This window comes from Somniosus microcephalus, chromosome 4 (assembly GCF_052327205.1).
Source record: "Somniosus microcephalus isolate GS21.2 chromosome 4, FLI_Smic_1.0, whole genome shotgun sequence".
In the NCBI taxonomy this organism is placed as follows: Eukaryota; Metazoa; Chordata; class Chondrichthyes; order Squaliformes; family Somniosidae; genus Somniosus; species Somniosus microcephalus.
The window spans coordinates 93,993,147-94,011,207 of record NC_140990.1 but is presented as its reverse complement, the minus strand read 5'-3'; the positions used below and the strand labels follow the sequence as shown (position 1 = coordinate 94,011,207).

General features: G+C 50.1%; 1 protein-coding gene across 6 annotated transcripts in view; it reads right to left on the bottom strand.

The window, feature by feature from the left end:
• The window catches only part of ndrg2 (NDRG family member 2), a 347,609-nt gene continuing 329,548 nt past the window's right edge, over positions 1 to 18,061 (bottom strand). For 5 of the 6 annotated variants that reach the window (XM_085985081.1, XM_085985084.1, XM_085985087.1 and 2 more), the window contains 6 exons: positions 17,345 to 17,396; positions 15,646 to 15,693; positions 9,879 to 9,914; positions 8,563 to 8,614; positions 6,455 to 6,493; positions 1 to 261 (listed from right to left, as the gene is read on the bottom strand). In XM_085985081.1, the coding sequence (XP_085841207.1) occupies positions 101 to 261; positions 6,455 to 6,493; positions 8,563 to 8,614; positions 9,879 to 9,914; positions 15,646 to 15,693; positions 17,345 to 17,396 (388 nt within the window). In that variant the 3' untranslated portion in view covers positions 1 to 100. The remainder of the gene's footprint in view (positions 262 to 6,454; positions 6,494 to 8,562; positions 8,615 to 9,878; positions 9,915 to 15,645; positions 15,694 to 17,344; positions 17,397 to 18,061) is intronic. The other variant, XM_085985083.1, reaches the window with a different exon arrangement.

The following is an 18,061-nucleotide window of genomic DNA, read 5'->3' as shown; positions in this document are numbered from 1 at the left end:
CCCCCCCCCCCCCGTCTGAGGCCTGCGGGACAGGAGCCTCCTCCAGGAGACGCACGTGTTCGTTGTCTTTGTCCTCGTTCTCCACGTGTCCGCCGCTCTCCTAACACGACACCTCCATCGTCTGCGAGGGGCTGGAAGCCAGCTGCCCGGCGTCACTGCCCTGCGACAGGGTGCGCGAGCGAGAGCGCGATCCGTCGACCGAGGCGCCGGAAAGCGAGGTGGTGCGGGAGCGGGACAGCCTGGTCATCCCGGCGGAGGGCACTGAGGGAAAAAGGGCGGGGAGGGGAAGAAAACAAAAATTGGTTAAGTCTCTGTACACATTCCGCTCCTTAACGGCCTTTTCCGCGGCATGACTGGGACCGGTGATTCACGGTGAAGACGGCGTATGTTCTGGCTCCGGCCGACCTATGCCGCGACCCGCAGAGACTACGACGGCAACTTGACCCACTGATAGTTGTGTAGCTGATGAGTTCATGGGTCAAAGGTGAGCATCTGGTCACGTATTGTAATTGATGGGTCAATGTAAAGGAGGCTTTACTCTGTATCTAAACCGTGCTGCACCTGCCCTGGGAGTGTTTGATGGGACAGTGTAGAGGGAGCTTTACTCTGTATCTAACCCGTGCTGCACCTGCCCTGGGAGTGTTTGATGGGACATTGTAGAGGGAGCTTTACTCTGTATCTAACCCGTGCTGCACCTGCCCTGGGAGTGTCTAATGGGACAGTGTAGAGGGAGCTTTACTCTGTATCTAACCCGTGCTGTACCTGCCCTGGGAGTGTTTGATGGGACAGTGTAGAGGGAGCTTTACTCTGTATCTAACCCGTGCTGTTCCTGCCCTGGGAGTGTTTGATGGGACAGTGTAGAGGGAGCTTTACTCTGTATCTAACCCATGCTGTACCTGCCCTGGGAGTGTTTGATGGGACAGTGTAGAGGGAGTTTTACTCTGTATCTAACCCGTGCTGTACCTGCCCTGGGAGTGTTTGATGGGACAGTGTAGAGGGAGCTTTACTCTGTATCTAACCCGTGCTGTACCTGCCCTGGGAGTGTTTGATGGGACAGTGTAGAGAGAGCTTTACTCTGTATCTAACCCGTGCTGTACCTGCCCTGGGAGTGTTTGATGGGACAGTGTAGAGGGAGCTTTACTCTGTATCTAACCCGTGCTGCACCTGTAACATTTGCATATTGAATTGTCATTGGCCCGCAGGCATCTGTAAGGAATACCTATTCTATTCACATGTGATCACATGCTGAGTTGTCATTGGCCTGCAGGCATCTGTAAGGGGCCTGACTCCATCTTGTCCACATGGTGCTGTACTGCTGTGAGTCGGACAGACCTGATGCTTCATTAAAAGAGTTTAAACTGTAATACTCCGTCGTCTTGCAATTTATTATTTTTGTATAAAGTGTGCAAAACAAGACATGGTGTCAGAAGTGGGATTTGAAATGGACATCGTTGGAGCTCCCTTACCCCGAATGAATTGGGAATCTTTGAACTTACCTAGAGAATGGTGCAAGTTCAAGCAACACGTGGAGTTGATGTTTTCGGGTCCACTGAAAAGCAAAGGGGAGGAAGAAAGATGCAGCTACCTACTCCTGTGGATCGGAGAAAAAGGGAGAGACATTTTTAACACATGGTCTCTCACCGCAGGTGAAGCAAAGGTACTGAAAAATTATTTTGACCTTTTTGAAGCATATGTGATGCCCAAGACAAATACGATATTCGCTAGGTACAAGTTTCAGGAGAAAGTACAAGGAGCTGGTGAGTCGTTTGAACAGTTCGTGACTGAGTTAAAACTGCTGGTAAAAGACTGTGTATATGCAGATAAAGATGAGATGGTCAGAGACCGCATCGTGTTTGGAATACATTCAGCTAAAGTGAGAGAGAAACTTTTGAATGTTGGGTCCGGGCTAACGCTGGACAAAGCTATGGACATAGCTAGATCGCACGAGATAGCCCAAGCACAGTTGAAAACCATAACCGGCGCCACGAGCAGCTTGAGTGAACAGACAGTGCACGCAGTTAATAGATACACACCAAAGAACACTGCCCAGAGAGCGTGTTTCAGAACAGAAAGAGTTCTAAAAATGGGCGACACAGACATAAAATGCTTCAAAAACTGTGGATATTGTGGAAACAACTGGCATGGAGAAAAGGAGTACTGCCCTGCCAAAGGAAGGCAATGTACTAAATGTGGTAAACGGAACCACTTTGCTAAAGTCTGCAAGACTGTTTTTCGAAAAGCAGTACACACAGTGAGTGACAGCCAAATGCCAGATAGAGAGCCAAACGCAGAGGGACTGTTTATTGATTCTGTGTCACAGAAAAAACAGATTTCAGGGACTGAGCAAGCCTATGCCGATATTGAGATAGGAAAACAGGGCAAAGAGCTTAAGTTTAAACTAGACACTGGATCTCAGGTTAATGTAATTCCACTGAGTGAGTATCACAGTTTGAAGGATGAGTGTGAGCTACAGCCCACCTCACGCAGACTGACCAGCTATGGGGGTGAGCAGCTCATTGTAAAAGGCACATGCGTGATGAAATCCAATTACAAAGAAAGTGACATGATGTTGGATTTTTACATTGTTGACACTCAAGCACCTCCAGTGCTAGGTCTAAAGGCATGTTTAGACATGGACCTCGTCAAGCTAGTGCTATCATTGACAGCACCAGTTGAGAAGCAGACAGTCACGGAGGAGTTTGCTGACGTTTTCAAAGGAATCGGACTATTCCCAGGTGAATGCACTATTCACCTTGACCCAGCAGCAACCCCTGTGGTTTGCCCACTGAGAAGGATACCCCTTGCTCTACGTAGTCGCCTGAAGGAGGAGCTGCAGAGCATGGAGAATACATAAGTCATCGTCCGGGAAACAGAACCGACACAGTGGGTCAACGCGTTAGTAGTGGTTGAGAAACCACGTACAGGCAAGCTCAGAGTCTGTCTCGACCCCAGAGATTTGAACAAGGCTATCAAACGCCCTCACTACCCTCTACCAATGCTAGATGACATCACACCCAAGCTAGTGGGAGCACGTTACTTCAGTGTAATGGACGCACGATCAGGATACTGGACTATCAAGCTCACGGAAGAGTCATCTAAGCTAACAACGTTCAACACACCATTTGGACGCTACAGATTTCTGCGTTTACCATTTGGTCTTATCTCAGCTCAGGATGAATTCCAGCGGAAGATCGACGAAACCTATGAAGGCCTCGACGGAGTAGTCGCAATCGTAGACGACATCCTCATCTATGGCAGGAACAGAGAGGAACATGACAGGAACCTCCGTGCGATGCTACAAAGATCACGGGAGAAATGTATCCAGCTCAACCCCGAGAAAAGCATAATCGGATCCACCGAGATCAGTTATTTCGGGCATCGCCTCTCCATTGATGGCATTAAGCCGGATCCAGAGAAAATCTCCGCCATCAAGAAGATGGAGCCGCCAAAGAACCGTGCAGAGCTAGAGACAGTACTAGGCATGGTTAACTACTTAGCCAAGTTTGCCCCGAGCCTCTCCGAAATCAACGCACACATGCGTCAGTTGCTCAAACAATCCAATGAGTTCCTGTGGGACAAACAACATGACACAGCATTTCAGAAAATGAAAGACCTAATCACCAGAGAACCAGGACTGGTTCTTGTCTACTTCGACCCCAACAAAGAGCTCAGACTACAAGTGGACGCATCAAAGTACGGACTAGACGCAGTATTACTGCAAGAAGGAAAGCCCATCGGCTACGCTTCCAGATCTCTCACAGACAGTGAAATCAACTATGCTCAAATCGAGAAAGAGCTATATGCAATTCTGTTTGGATGTAAGCGTTTCCACCAGTACGTCTGTCCGACAAGTCATTGTGGAATCCGACCACAAGCCCCTCGAGTCAATCATGAGGAAACCACTAGCCGCAGCCCCACCAAGGCTACAGAGAATGATCCTTCAGCTACAGAAGTATGACTTCACAATCATTCACCGTCCAGGCAAAGACATTCCTGTCGCAGACACGCTCTCCAGAAAGTCTCTTAGCTACCAGGACAGCAGCCTCAGTGAAGGCATGGTGTACAACAGCTTACCTGTGAGTGACTCAAAACTGAAGGAGATCCGAGCAGGAACAGAGAAAGATGCACAACTCACACTGCTGAGCAAAGTCATACATGAAGGATGGCCTGAGGAAAGGAAGAAATGCCCTCAGAGCATATCTGAATTCTGGAACCACAGAGACGAACTGTCACAAATCAACGGAATCGTCTTCAAAGGGGAGAAAATCATCATTCCTACCAGTCTCAGAGAAGAGATGTTGACAATAATTCATGCTGGACATATGGGCATGGAAAAATGCAAACAAAGAGCACGTGACATTATGTTTTGGCCCGGAATGTGCAAACACATTGAGGACATTGTCGGAAAATGTTCCATTTGTCTAGAATGCCGCCCATCAAATGTCAAAGAGCCCATGATACCTCACCGTATCCCAGACAGGCCCTGGCAGGTCGCGGCAACGGATCTGTTCACATGGAACAATGAGGACTACATAGAGACTGTTGATTACTACAGCAGATTTTTTGAATTGGACAAGCTTCACAGCACCACATCGGCAGCTGTGATCCACAAGCTAAAGGCAGCCTTTGCCAGGCATGGCATGGTAGAGACTTTAGTCTCAGACAATGGCCCCCAATACAAATCAAAAGAGTTCGAGTCGATTGCCAAGGCATGGGATTTCACACATGTCACATCAAGCCCACCTTACCCTCAAAGTAATGGCCTTGCTGAAAAAACTGTCCAGATTGCAAAAACACTCATGGACAAAGCCAAAGCGGACAAAAGAGACCCCTACATCAGTCTCCTTGAGTACCGCAACACTCCGGTTGACAACTTCAAGTCACCAGCACAGCTGTTGATGAGCCGCAGACTTCGCTCAATCCTTCCAAGCACCAACCAGCAGCTGCAGCCAAAGGTCGTCAGCTGCACGCAAGTGCATGCAAAATGTGTACAGAGACAGCAACACCAAAAGAGATATTATGACAGGTCAGCTAGACTATTCTGTGATAGTAGATTGGCGGTTAGGATCAGATCAGCCATGATCTTATTGAATGGCGGAGCAGGCTTGAGGGGCCGATTGGCCTACTCCTGCTCCTATTTCTTATGTTCTTATGTACTACTGCCGCCGCTGCACAATGGAGAATCCGTCAGAATCCAGGAGCATGACTACTGGAAGCCAGCAGTCGTCATCCAGCCAGCTGACACTGAGCGATCGTATCACATCCACACCCCAGAAGGACAGGTGTACCGCTGCAATCGCAGGCACCTCCTGAACACCAAGGAACAACACCATCATTCCGACGAGAGGATCAGTTCAACAGAGTGTGATGAACAGAGCAATACACAAAACACATCATACTTACCTGAACCTAAACCTGACCCTGATTTGTTGACCGATTCAGGAGCATGCTCAGTTCCATACCACACAAGGTCGGGACGAGAGGTCAAGCCTAGAGTTATCCTTGACTTGTGAACTGTCAAGGGGTGTAGGCGGATCGCTGCCCTAAAAAAAAACTGTACATCGTTATTGAAACGTTGAGATGTTTTCAGCGCTAGTTAAATGCTGAGTTTACTTATATGTTTATGCTACCAAGAACATTAGGTAGAAGAAAGGTTTAAAAGTAATGCATAACATTTTTCTTTTAAAAGAAAGGGGATGTAACATTTGCATGTTGAATTGTCATTGGCCCGCAGGCATCTGTAAGGAATACCTATTATATTCACATGTGATCACATGCTGAGTTGTCATTGGCCTGCAGGCATCTGTAAGGGGCCTGACTCCATCTTGTCCACACGGTGCTGTACTGCTGTGAGTCAGACAGACCTGATGCTTCATTAAAAGAGTTTAAACTGTAATACTCCGTCGTCCTGCAATTTATTATTTTTGTACAAAGTGTGCAAAACAAGACAGTACCTGCCCTGGGAGTGTTTGATGGGACAGTGTAGAGGGAGCTTTACTCTGTATCTATCCCGTGCTGTACCTGCCCTGAGAATATTTGATGGGACAGTGTAGAGGGAGCTTTACTCTGTATCTAACCCGTGCTGTACCTGCCCTGGGAGTGTTTGATGGGACAGTGTAGAGGGAGCTTTACTCTGTATCTAACCCGTGCTGTACCTGCCCTGGGAGTGTTAGATGGGACAGTGTAGAGGGAGCTTTACTCTGATCCTCCGGTGATGTCCCGCGGCATCTGCAGCAACCTCCTTCAGAACCGCCAGGGCGAGCCGCGGGCGGGGAGAGCGAAAGGACCACACGTGACCGGGACTCGTTAGCAGCTTCTGCCCAGGCGCCTGAGAACGAGCGCCGGCGCGGAGGCGGTCGCGGCCGGCAGTGCGGGTGCGCTGGCGCTGAAATTCATCTCATGCAGCGCTGCAAGCCATGCACATGCAGTGGGTGGTGGGGTCCAGCGTTAGTACCTGCGCCCACACTGAGTCGTCTATCCACGACGTGTGGTACTGCCGGAGGTCGGAGAGAGGCAGCGAGAGAGAGAGAGAGAAAGACGAACAAAACTGGTTAAGAGAGACATATGCAACCCAGCCTGTCTCTCTCTCTCACACACGCACACACACCTGCGCACTTACACCCACCACACCTGCTCACAAGCGGAACAGGTACGGCCCTCGCCCTCTCCGCTCCTGTCCTGCCGAACCAGCTCTCCAGTTAAGGGTCTAGCTGGCTGGGATCCCCAACTTTCTCCCGGGCTGCACACTGAAGCCTTCGCTGGGCGATGGGCTCCACGGGCGCCCACTGGCCCCCCTCTCAGTACCTCTCCTATTCTGCCTGCATCAGCCCGGCCTCTCCCAGCCCGCCAGCTGGGATTACCAACTGTGATGGAAGCATCACAACTGAGACACCAATCCCGTCCTCATCTGGACCGGCACTCCCGGCAGGATTCACTGGATGGTGATCAGAACGTAAGAACATAAGAAATAGGAGCGGGAGTGGGCCATTTGGCCCCTCGAGCCTGCTCTGCCATTCAATAAGATCATGGCTGATCTTCTACCTCAACTCCACCTTCCCGCACTATCCCCATATCCCTTGGTTCCTTTAATATCCAAAAATCTATCGATTTCTGTCTTGAATATACTCAACGACTGAGCCTCCACAGCCCTCTGGGGTAGAGAATTCCAATGATTCACAACTCTTTGAGTGAAGAAATTTCCCCGCATCTCAGTCCTAAATGGCTGACCCCTTATTCTGAGACTCTGACCCCTGGTTCTAGAATCCCCAGCCAGGGGAAACATTTCCTCAGCTTTAACCCTGTCAAGCCCCTTAAGAATTTTATATGTTTCAATGAGATCACCGCTCATTCTTCTAAACTCTAGGGAATACAGGCCTAGTCTATTCAATTTCTCCTCATAGGACATTCCCCCCATCTCAGGCATCAATCTAGTGAACCTTCGCTGCACTCCCTCTATGGCAAGTATATCCTTCCTTAGGTAAGGAGACCAAAGCTGTACACAATACTCCGGGTGTGGTCTCACCAGGGCCCTATATAATTATATATTCTTTACTCTAATCCCTTTGCAACAAAAGCTAACATACCATTTGCTTTCTTAATTGCGTGCTGTACCTGCATGTTAACTTTCAGTGATTCGTGTACAAGGACACCCAGGTCCCTCTGAATGCAAACATTTCCCAATCTCCCACCATTCAAAAAATACTCTGATTTTTTGTTTTTCTTACCAAAGTGGATAACTTCACACTTCCCCACATTGTATTCCATTTGCCATGTTCTGGCCCACTCAGTTAACCTGTCTGTATCTCTCTGCAGCCTCTTTGCGTCCTCCTCGCTGCTTACTTTCCCATCTAACTTTGTATCATCAGCAAACTTGGATATGTTACACTCAGTCGATTCATCCGAGTCATTGATATAGATTGTAAATAGCTGAGGCCCCAGCACTGACCCTTGTGATACCCCACTAGTTACAGTCTGCCAACCCGAAAATGACCAGTTTATTCCTACTCTCTGTTTTCTGTCCATTAACCAATCCTCAATCCATGCTAATATATTACCCCCAATACCATGAGTCCTAATTTTGTGTAATAACCTCTTGTGTGGCACTTTATCGAATGCTTTTTGAAAATCTAAATACACTACATCCCCGTTATCCATCCCTATCTGAAGCCCAGCTGATTTCTTTACCCCACCATTCCCTAACCCAGGGGGTCGCTGAGGCCCCAGTTGTAATCCCCTTCCCTGGCTGGGATCAGCTCACTCAGCACAGAACGGTTGCGGGGGGGGGGAGGGACGGACCTGGACTCTTCCTGCTCGGTGTGGGGCTCAGTACCAATTGTAGCCTCCCCCTACCGTCCACACCCGGCTGGGATCAGCTCACTCAGCACGGACCGGGGGAATGGAACCTGGCCCCGTCCTGCTCTGTGGGACTCAGTACCAGGAAGCATTGGTGGAGCGAGTGATGCTCAATTTAGGTCAAGTTTAAAGAGACAACAAGCTCGGGACAGGAATAGCTTCCAGCGCATTGTACTGTAAAACAGGCAGACCAAAACATCCAATACTTACTGTATCCCATTCCTTGCACAAAGTATTTGAAGGCTTCAGTTAGCTTTCCAGGCTGGAGAGAGAGAGAGAGAGAGAAAGATGGAGCAGGTGAAAGTCAGAATCCAGGTCCGCACTAGTTCCACTTTTGGTACCTGATCATCCCACCACAAGGGGGAGCTGATCTGCAGCAGGTCAAAGATGGGCTGAATGGACTCCTTCTGTGTTGGATGATACTTTGCGAGGTGGAAGAGCCAATGCAGACATTGGGTGGTGCTGTTGCAGTACCTCGATCCGGCCACAGGTGGAGGTGGGGGGGTGGGGGGCGATGTGCAGCAATACCTGGCTTCAGGACAAAGCAGCCCGCTTGATTGGCACCCCATCCACCACCTTAAACATTCATTCCCTCCACCACCGGCGTACCGTGGCTGCAGTGTGTACCATCTACAAGATGCACTGCAGCAACTCGCCAAGGCTTCTTCGGCAGCACCTCCCAAACCTGCGACCTCTTCCACCTAGAAGGACAAGGGCAGCAGGTGCATGGGAACACCACCACCTCCAAGTTCCCCTCCAAGTCACACACCATCCTGACGTAGAAATATATCGCTGATCCTTCATCGTTGCTGGGTCAAAATCCTGGAACTCCCTACCTAACAGCACTGTGGGAGTACCTTCACCACACAGACTGCAGCGGTTCAAGAAGGCGGCTCACCACCACCTTCTCAAGGGCAATTAGGGATGGCCAATAAATGCTGGCATTGCCAGCGACGCCCTGGTCCCATAAACAAATTTTAAAAAAAGTCACAAGGGGGAGCTGTGGCCAACTGAGAGCGGGGACCATCATCCTCCTCTGTCTGGGGCTGGATTTGACTCCCAGGTCCCATAGGGTGATAGGTCAGTGTCTGACCCACTGACCCCCAACGTGGTCCCCCATCAGAGAGAGGCACCCACCATCCCCCTCTGTCTGGGGCAGGGTTTGACCACGGGATCCAGAGGGTGAAAGGTCAGTGCCTGTCCCACTGCCTCACCCAGTCCCCCATCAGGGAGAGGAGACCTTCATCCCCTTTTGACCCCAGGTCCCAGAGGGTGAAAGGTCAGTGCCTAACACACTGCTTCACCTAGTTCCCCCATCAGGGAGAGAAGACCTGCATCCCCATTTAACCCCAGGTCCCAGAGGGTGAAAGGTCAGTGTCTGATCCACTGACCCCTCACCTGGTTCCCCATCAGAGAGAGGCGACCTTCATCGCCCCTGTCTCAAGCTGGATTTGACCCTTGACCTCCTGGTGTAAACTCTCAGAAACAGTGTCTGACCCTGGTCTAAGAAAGGAAACTGAACCCACCTGTGAGATCTGAGGTTGTCCACCAGCATCAGCCATCTGTGAACATAGAGAGAGAGAGACATGTTGTTGTGATCTGGAATGCGCTGCCTGAAAGGGCGGTGGAAGCAGATTCACCAGTAACTTTCAAAAGGGAATTGGATAAATACTTGAAGCGGCAAAATTTGCAGGGCTACAGAGAAAGAACAGAGGGAGCGAGACTAATTGGATAGCTCATTCAAAGATGGGCCGAATGGACTGTTTCTGTGTTGTATGACACTGAGCGGTGGAAGAGCCAGAGACAGGGCCTGTGAAGCGAGGGAAGAGATCATATAGACATGCATTCCCCAAGTCTCGGTGACAGTAGTTTAGCATTTGTGATAGTGCCTCAGGTTTAACCAGCAATTGTAGCCATCGCAAACCAGAAATGAGCAGAGGTGACAGTGCGGGCCCTAACGAAATGGGGAAATTTGTAGTATTTTTCTCCCCCGAGCCCCATACACTCCCATGGTACACAATCCCAATACACGCAACCACTTCCCATTCACTCCCATTGTACACAATCCCAATGGACCCAACCCCTTCCCATTCACTCGATTGTACACAATCCCAGTGGACCCAACCCCTTCCCATTCACTCCTATTGTACACAATCCCAATGGACCCAATCCCTTCCCATTCATTCCCATAGTACACAATCCCAATGGACCCAACCCCTTCCCATTCATTCCCATTGTACACAATCCCAATGGATCCAATCCCTTCCAATTCACTCCCATTCTACACAAACCCAATGGACCCAACCCCTTCCCATTCACTCCCATTTGTGTACAATCCCAATGGACCCAACCCCTTCCCATTCACTCCCATTGTACACAATCCCAATGGACCCAACCCCTTCTCATTCACTCCCATTGTACACAATCCAAATGGAAACAACCCCTTCCCATTCACTCCCATTGTACACAATTCCAATGGACCCAACCCCTTCCCATTCACTCCCATTGTTCACAATCCCAATGGACCCAACCCCTTCCCATTCACACCCATTGTACACAATCCCAATGGACCCAACCACTTCCCATTCACTCCCATTGTTCAAGATCCCAATGGACACATCAACTTCCCATTCACTCCCATTGTACACAATCCCAATGGACCCAACCCCTTCCCATTCACTCCCATTGTACACAATCCCAATGGACCCAACCCCTTCCCATTCACTCCCATTGTACACAATCCCAATGGACCCAACCCCTTCCCATTCACTCCCATTGTACACAAACCCAATGGACACAGCCACTTCCCATTCACTCCCATTGTAAACAATCCCAATGGACCCAACCCCTTCCCATTCACTCCCATTGTACACAATCCCAATGGACCCAACCCCTTCCCATTCACTCGCATTGTACACAATCCCAGTGGACCCAACCCCTTCCCATTCACTCCCATTGTACACAATCCCAATGGACCCAACTCCTTCCCATTCACTCCTACTGCTCACAATCCCAATGGACCCAACCCCTTCCCATTCACTCGCATTGTACACAAAACCAATGGACCCAACCCCTTCACATTCACTCCCATTGTACACAATCCCAATGGACCCAACCCCTTCCCATTCACTCCCATTGTACACAATCCCAATGGACCCAACCCCTTCCCATTCACTCCTATTGTAGACAATCCCAATGGACCCAACCCCTTCCCATTCACTCGCATTGTACACAATCCCAATGGACCCAACCCCTTCCCATTCACTCCTATTGTAGACAATCCCAATGGACCCAACCCCTTCCCATTCACTCCCATTGTACACAATCCCAATGGACCCAACCCCTTCACTCCCATTGGACACAATCCCAATGGACCCAACCTCTTCCCATTCACTCCCATTGTACACAATCCCAATGGACCCAACCCCTTCCCATTCACTCGCATTGTACACAAAACCAATGGACCCAACCCCTTCACATTCACTCCCATTGTACACAATCCCAATGGACCCAACCCCTTCCCATTCACTCCCATTGTACACAATCCCAATGGACCCAACCCCTTCCCATTCACTCCTATTGTAGACAATCCCAATGGACCCAACCCCTTCCCATTCACTCGCATTGTACACAATCCCAATGGACCCAACCCCTTCCCATTCACTCCTATTGTAGACAATCCCAATGGACCCAACCCCTTCCCATTCACTCCCATTGTACACAATCCCAATGGACCCAACCCCTTCACTCCCATTGGACACAATCCCAATGGACCCAACCTCTTCCCATTCACTCCCATTGTACACAATCACAATGGACCCGACCCCTTCCCATTCACTCGCATTGTACACAATCCCAATGGATCCAACTCCTTCCCATTCACTCCCATTGTACACAATCCCAATGGACCCAACCCCTTCCCATTCACTCCCATTGTACACAATCCCAATGGACCCAACCGCTTCCCATTCACTCCCATTGTACACAATCTCAATGGACCCAATCCCTTCCCATTCACTCCCATTCTACACAATCCCAATGGACCCAACCCCTTTCCATTCATTCCCATTGTACACAATCTCACTGGACCCAATCCCTTCCCATTCAGTCCCATTGTACACAATCCCAATGGACCCAACCCCTTCCCATTCACACCCATTGTACACAATCCCAATGGACCCAACCCCTTTCCATTCACTCCCATTGTACACAATCCCAATGGACCCAACCCCTTCCCATTCACTCCCATTGTACACAATCCCAATGGACCCAACCCCTTCACTTTCACTCCCATTGTACACAATCCTAATGGACCCAACCCCTTCCCATTCACTCCCATTGTAGACAATCCCAATTGACCCAAACCCTTCCCATTCCCTCCCATTGTACACAATCCCAGTGGACCCAACCACTTCCCATTCACTCCTATTGTACACAATCCCAATGGACCCAACCCCTTCCCATTCAGTCCCATTTTTCACAATCCCAATGGACCCAACCCCTTCCCATTCATTCCCATTGTACACAATCCCAATGGATCCAACCCCTTCCCATTCACTCCCATTGTACACAAACCCAATGGATCCAACCCCTTCCCATTCACTCCCTTTGTACACAATCCCAATGGACCGAAGCCCTTCCCATTCACTCCCATTGTACACAATCCCAATGGACCCAACCCCTTCCCATTCACTCGCATTGTACACAATCCCAATGGATCCAACCACTTCCCATTCACTCTCATTGTACACAAACCCAATGGACCCAACCCCTTTCCATTCACTCCCTTTGTACACAATCCCAATGGATCCAACCCCTTCCCATTCACTCCCTTTGTACACAATCCCAATGGACCCAACTCCTTTCCATTCACTCCCACTGTACACAATCCCAATGGACCCAACCCCTTCCCATTCACTCACAGTGGACACAATGCCAATGGACCCAACCCCTTCCAATTCATTACCATTGTACACAATCCCAATGGACACAACCCGTTCCCATTCATTCCCATTGTACACAATCCCAATGGACCCAACCCCTTCCCATTCACTCCCATTGTACACAATCCCAGTGGACCCAACCCCTTCCCATTCACTCCCATTGTACACAATCCCAATGGACCCGACCCCTTCCCATTCACTCCCACTGTACACAATCCAAATGGACCCAACCCCTTCCCATTCACTCCCATTGTGCACAATCCCAGTGGACCCAACCCCTTCGCATTCACTCCCATTGTACACAATCCCAATGGACCCGACCCCTTCCCATTCACTCCCATTGTACACAATCCACATGGACCCAACCCCTTCCCATTCACTCCCATTGTACACAATCCCAATGGACCCAACCCCTTCCCATTCACTCCCATTGTACACAAACCCAATGGACCCAACCCCTTCCCATTATCTCCCATTGTACACAATCCCAATGGACCCAACCTCTTCCCATTCACTCCCATTGTACACAATCTCAATGGACCCAACCACCTCCCATTCACTCCCATTGTACACAATCCCAATGGACCCAACCTCTTCCCATTCACTCCCATTGTACACAATCCCAATGGACCCAACACCTTCCCATTCACTCACATTGGACACAATCTCAATGGACCCAACCCCTTCCCATTCACTCGCATTGTACACAATCCCAATGGACCCCATCCCTTCCCATTAACTCCCATTGTACACAAACCCAATGGACCCAAACCCTTCCCATTCACTCCCATTGTACACAATCCCAATGGATCCAACCCCTTCCCATTCACTCCCATCGTACATAAACCCAATGGACCCAACCCCTTCCCATTCACTCCCATTCTACACAATGTCAATGGACCCAACCCCTTCCCATTCACTACCATTGGACACAATCCCAATGGACCCAACCCCTTCCCATTCACTCCCATTGTACACAATCACAATGGACCCAACCCCTTCCCATTCACTCACATTGTACACAATCCCAATGGATCCAACTCCTTCCCATTCACTCCCATTGTACACAATCCCAATGGACCCAAACCCTTCCCATTCACTCCCATTGTACACAATCCCAATGGACCAAACCCCTTCCCATTCACTCCCATTGTACACAAACCCAATGGGCCCAACCCCTTCCCATTCACTCCCATTATACACAATCTTAATGGACCCAATCCCAATGGACCCAACCCCTTTCCATTCACTCCCATTGTACACAATCCCAATGGACCCAACTTCTTCCCATTCACTCCCATTGTACACAATCCCAATGGACCCAACCCCTTCCCATTCACACCCATTCTACACAATCCCAATAGACTCAACCCCTTCCCATTCACTCCCATTGTACACAATCCCAATGGACACAACCCCTTCCCATTCACTCCCATTGTACACAATCCCAATGGACCCAACCCCTTCCCTTTCACTCGCATTGTACATAATCCCAATGGATCCAACCCCTTCCCATTCACTCCCATTGTACACAATCCCAATGGATCCAACCCCTTGCCATTCACTCCCATTGTACACAATCCCAATGGACCCAACCCCTTCCCATTCACACCCATTCTACACAATCCCAATAGACTCAACCCCTTCCCATTCACTCCCATTGTACACAATCCCAATGGACACAACCCCTTCCCATTCACTCCCATTGTACACAATCCCAATGGACCCAACCCCTTCCCTTTCACTCGCATTGTACATAATCCCAATGGATCCAACCCCTTCCCATTCACTCCCATTGTACACAATCCCAATGGATCCAACCCCTTCCCATTCACTCCCATTGTACACAATCCCAATGGACCCAACCCCTTCCCATTCACTCCCATTGTACACAATCCCAATGGACCCAACCCCTTCCCTTTCACTCGCATTGTACATAATCCCAATGGATCCAACCCCTTCCCATTCACTCCCATTGTACACAATCCCAATGGATCCAACCCCTTGCCATTCACTCCCATTGTACACAATCCCAATGTATCCAACCCTTTCCCATTCACTCACATTGTACACAATCCCAATGGACCCAACCCCTTCCCATTCACTCCCATTGTACACAATCCCAATGGACCCAACCCCTTCCCATTCACTCCCATTGCCGTGAACCATTATGCAGATCTGCTCAATCGCTGGTTGCCACCCTCTCAGAAGCCACTGATTCAGGGCGACTTGTCAAAATGGAAAGTCAGGGGGGAAGGCGGGTTGCTCCACTACTCCTCCACTGAAGGGGTGTCGGATAGTCCTTTCAAAGGTCAATGCGCTTGAGCTGCTCCTATTAAAGCAGCCTTACCTTGAGGAAGGAGGTCTGGGTTGGATCCAGTTTTGCGTTGCATTCCACCTGAAACGTATGAAAAGAGCTGATTATTCCTCAGCATAATGGGTGAGGATAGAGCGGACTGCAACCGGAGCCCCCACCCCCACCACCTTTAACATAGTAAAACATCCCAAGGCGCTTCACAGGAGCGATTATCAAACAAAATCTGACACCGAGCCACATAAGGAGATATTGGGGCAGGTGATCAAAGCCTTGGTCAAAGAGGAAGGATTTAAGGAATGTCTTGGAGGAGGAGAGAGAGGCGGAGAGGTTTAGGGAGGGAATTCCAGCGCTCAGGGCCCAGGCAGCTGAAGGCACGGCCGCCAATGGTGGAGCGATTAAAATCAGGATATCAGGGATACTCAAGAGGCCGGAATTAGAGGAGCGCAGATATCTCGGAGGGTTGCAGGGCTGGAGACGATTGCAGAGATAGGGAGGGGGGCGAGGCCACGGAGGGATTTGAAAACAAGGATGAGAATTTTTAAATCGAGGCGTTGCTTAACCGGGAGCCAGATTCACCATCCACCGATTCCGTGCCGGGGGTTGGGCGGGCGGGCAAGGCGGCCAGGTTTATAGCCTCGGCTGGCCTGTTGGATTTGACCAGTGGCTGTGCCGGTGCTCAAAGGCAGGCCGTCGCCCTGGAAACGGTGGGTGCCTGCAGGATAACCGTGACCCTTGGCTCGACACTTTGGTTCCCTAGTCTATCCTTCAAGACCCTCCTTAACACCTACCTCCTTTGGTCACCTCACTGTCGCAGGACGTCCCAAAGCGCATTACAGCCAAGGAAGTACTTTTTTGAAGTGTTAGAATGTAAGAAACGCAACAGCAGATTTGTGCCTAGCAAGATCCCACAAACAGCAATGAGATAATGACCAGATAATCTGTTCCCTCAGTACTGGCACCGGGGGGAGTGTCGGCCCTGGATTATGGGGCTCGAGTCTCTGGAGTTGTCTGCTTTACCTCAGTGTCGATTGTTGTTTGATTAAACACTGGTTCGGCCTCAACTGGAGTATTGTGTCCAATTCTGGACACCGCACTTTAGGAAGGATGTGAAGGCCTTAGAGGGGGTGCAAAAAAGATTTACATGAATGGTTCCAGGGATGAGGGACTTCAGTTACGTGGATAGACTGGAGAAGCTGGGGTTGTTCTCCTTGGAGCAGAGAAGGTTGAGCAGAGATTTGATAGAGGTGTTCAAAATCATGAGGGGTCTGGACAGAGAGAAACTGTTTCCATTGGCAGAAGGGTTGGGAACCAGAGGACACAGATTTAAGGCGGTTGACAGAAGAACCAAAGGCGACATGAGGAAAAACATTTTTACGCAGCGAGTGGTTTGGATCTGGAATGCACTGCCTGAAAGGGTGGTGGAGGCAGATTCAATCACAGCCTTCAAAAGGGAATTGGATAAGTACCTGAAGTAAAGAAATTTGCAGGGCTACGGGGAAAGGGTGGGGGAGTGGGACTCGCTGAAGTGATCTTGCAGAAAGCCGGCTCGGGCTCGATGGGCCGAATGGCCTCCTTCCGTGCTGTAACCATTCTATGCTTCTACAATCGCTCCTGTGAAGCGCCTTTGGACGTTTTACTATGTTAGAGGTGCTGTAGTAAGGCGAGTTGTTGTTGCTTCAGTTTAGACAGCGGACCACCCTGGGCTACGCCCTAGCGGCACAGGCTGACTTACCACAGCATCCTCATGAGGGGCGTGATCACCCACCACCAGCATCACTGGGCACCTGGAGGTCAACACACAAAAACAACCAGTTACTGAGCGGTTACACCAGGAGGTCGAGGGTCAAATCCAGCCACAGACGCAGGGTGATGAAGGTCGGCTCTCTCTCTCTCTCTGATGGCGGACTGAGTGGGGCAGTGGTGACAGGCACTGACCTTTCACCCTCTGGGACCTGGGGTCAAAACCTGCCCCAGACAGAGGGGGATGAAGATCTCCTCTCTCTCTCTGCTGGGGGGGGGTGGGGAACTGTGCGGTAACACCATGACTCCCAGCTCCTCGCCCTGGGTTGCCAGTGACAGCACCTGGAATTGGAGGGGAAAATACCAGTAATTTTTTACAGAGGGATCGGGATAAATAGGCAGAAAGGGCACAGGTGGATACAGACAGGCAGGTCGTGGATACAGACAGACTGGTCGGTGGATACAGACAGTCAGGTCAGTGGATACAGGCAGTCAGGTCAGTGGATACAGACAGACATGTCAGTGGATACAGACAGACAGGTCGGTGGATACAGACAGACATGTCGGTGGATACAGAGAGACTGGTCGGTGGATACAGACAGACATGTCGGTGGATACAGACAGACAGGTCGGTGGATACAGACAGACTGGTCGGTGGATACAGACAGGCAGGGCGGTGGATACTGACAGACAGGGCGGTGGATACTGA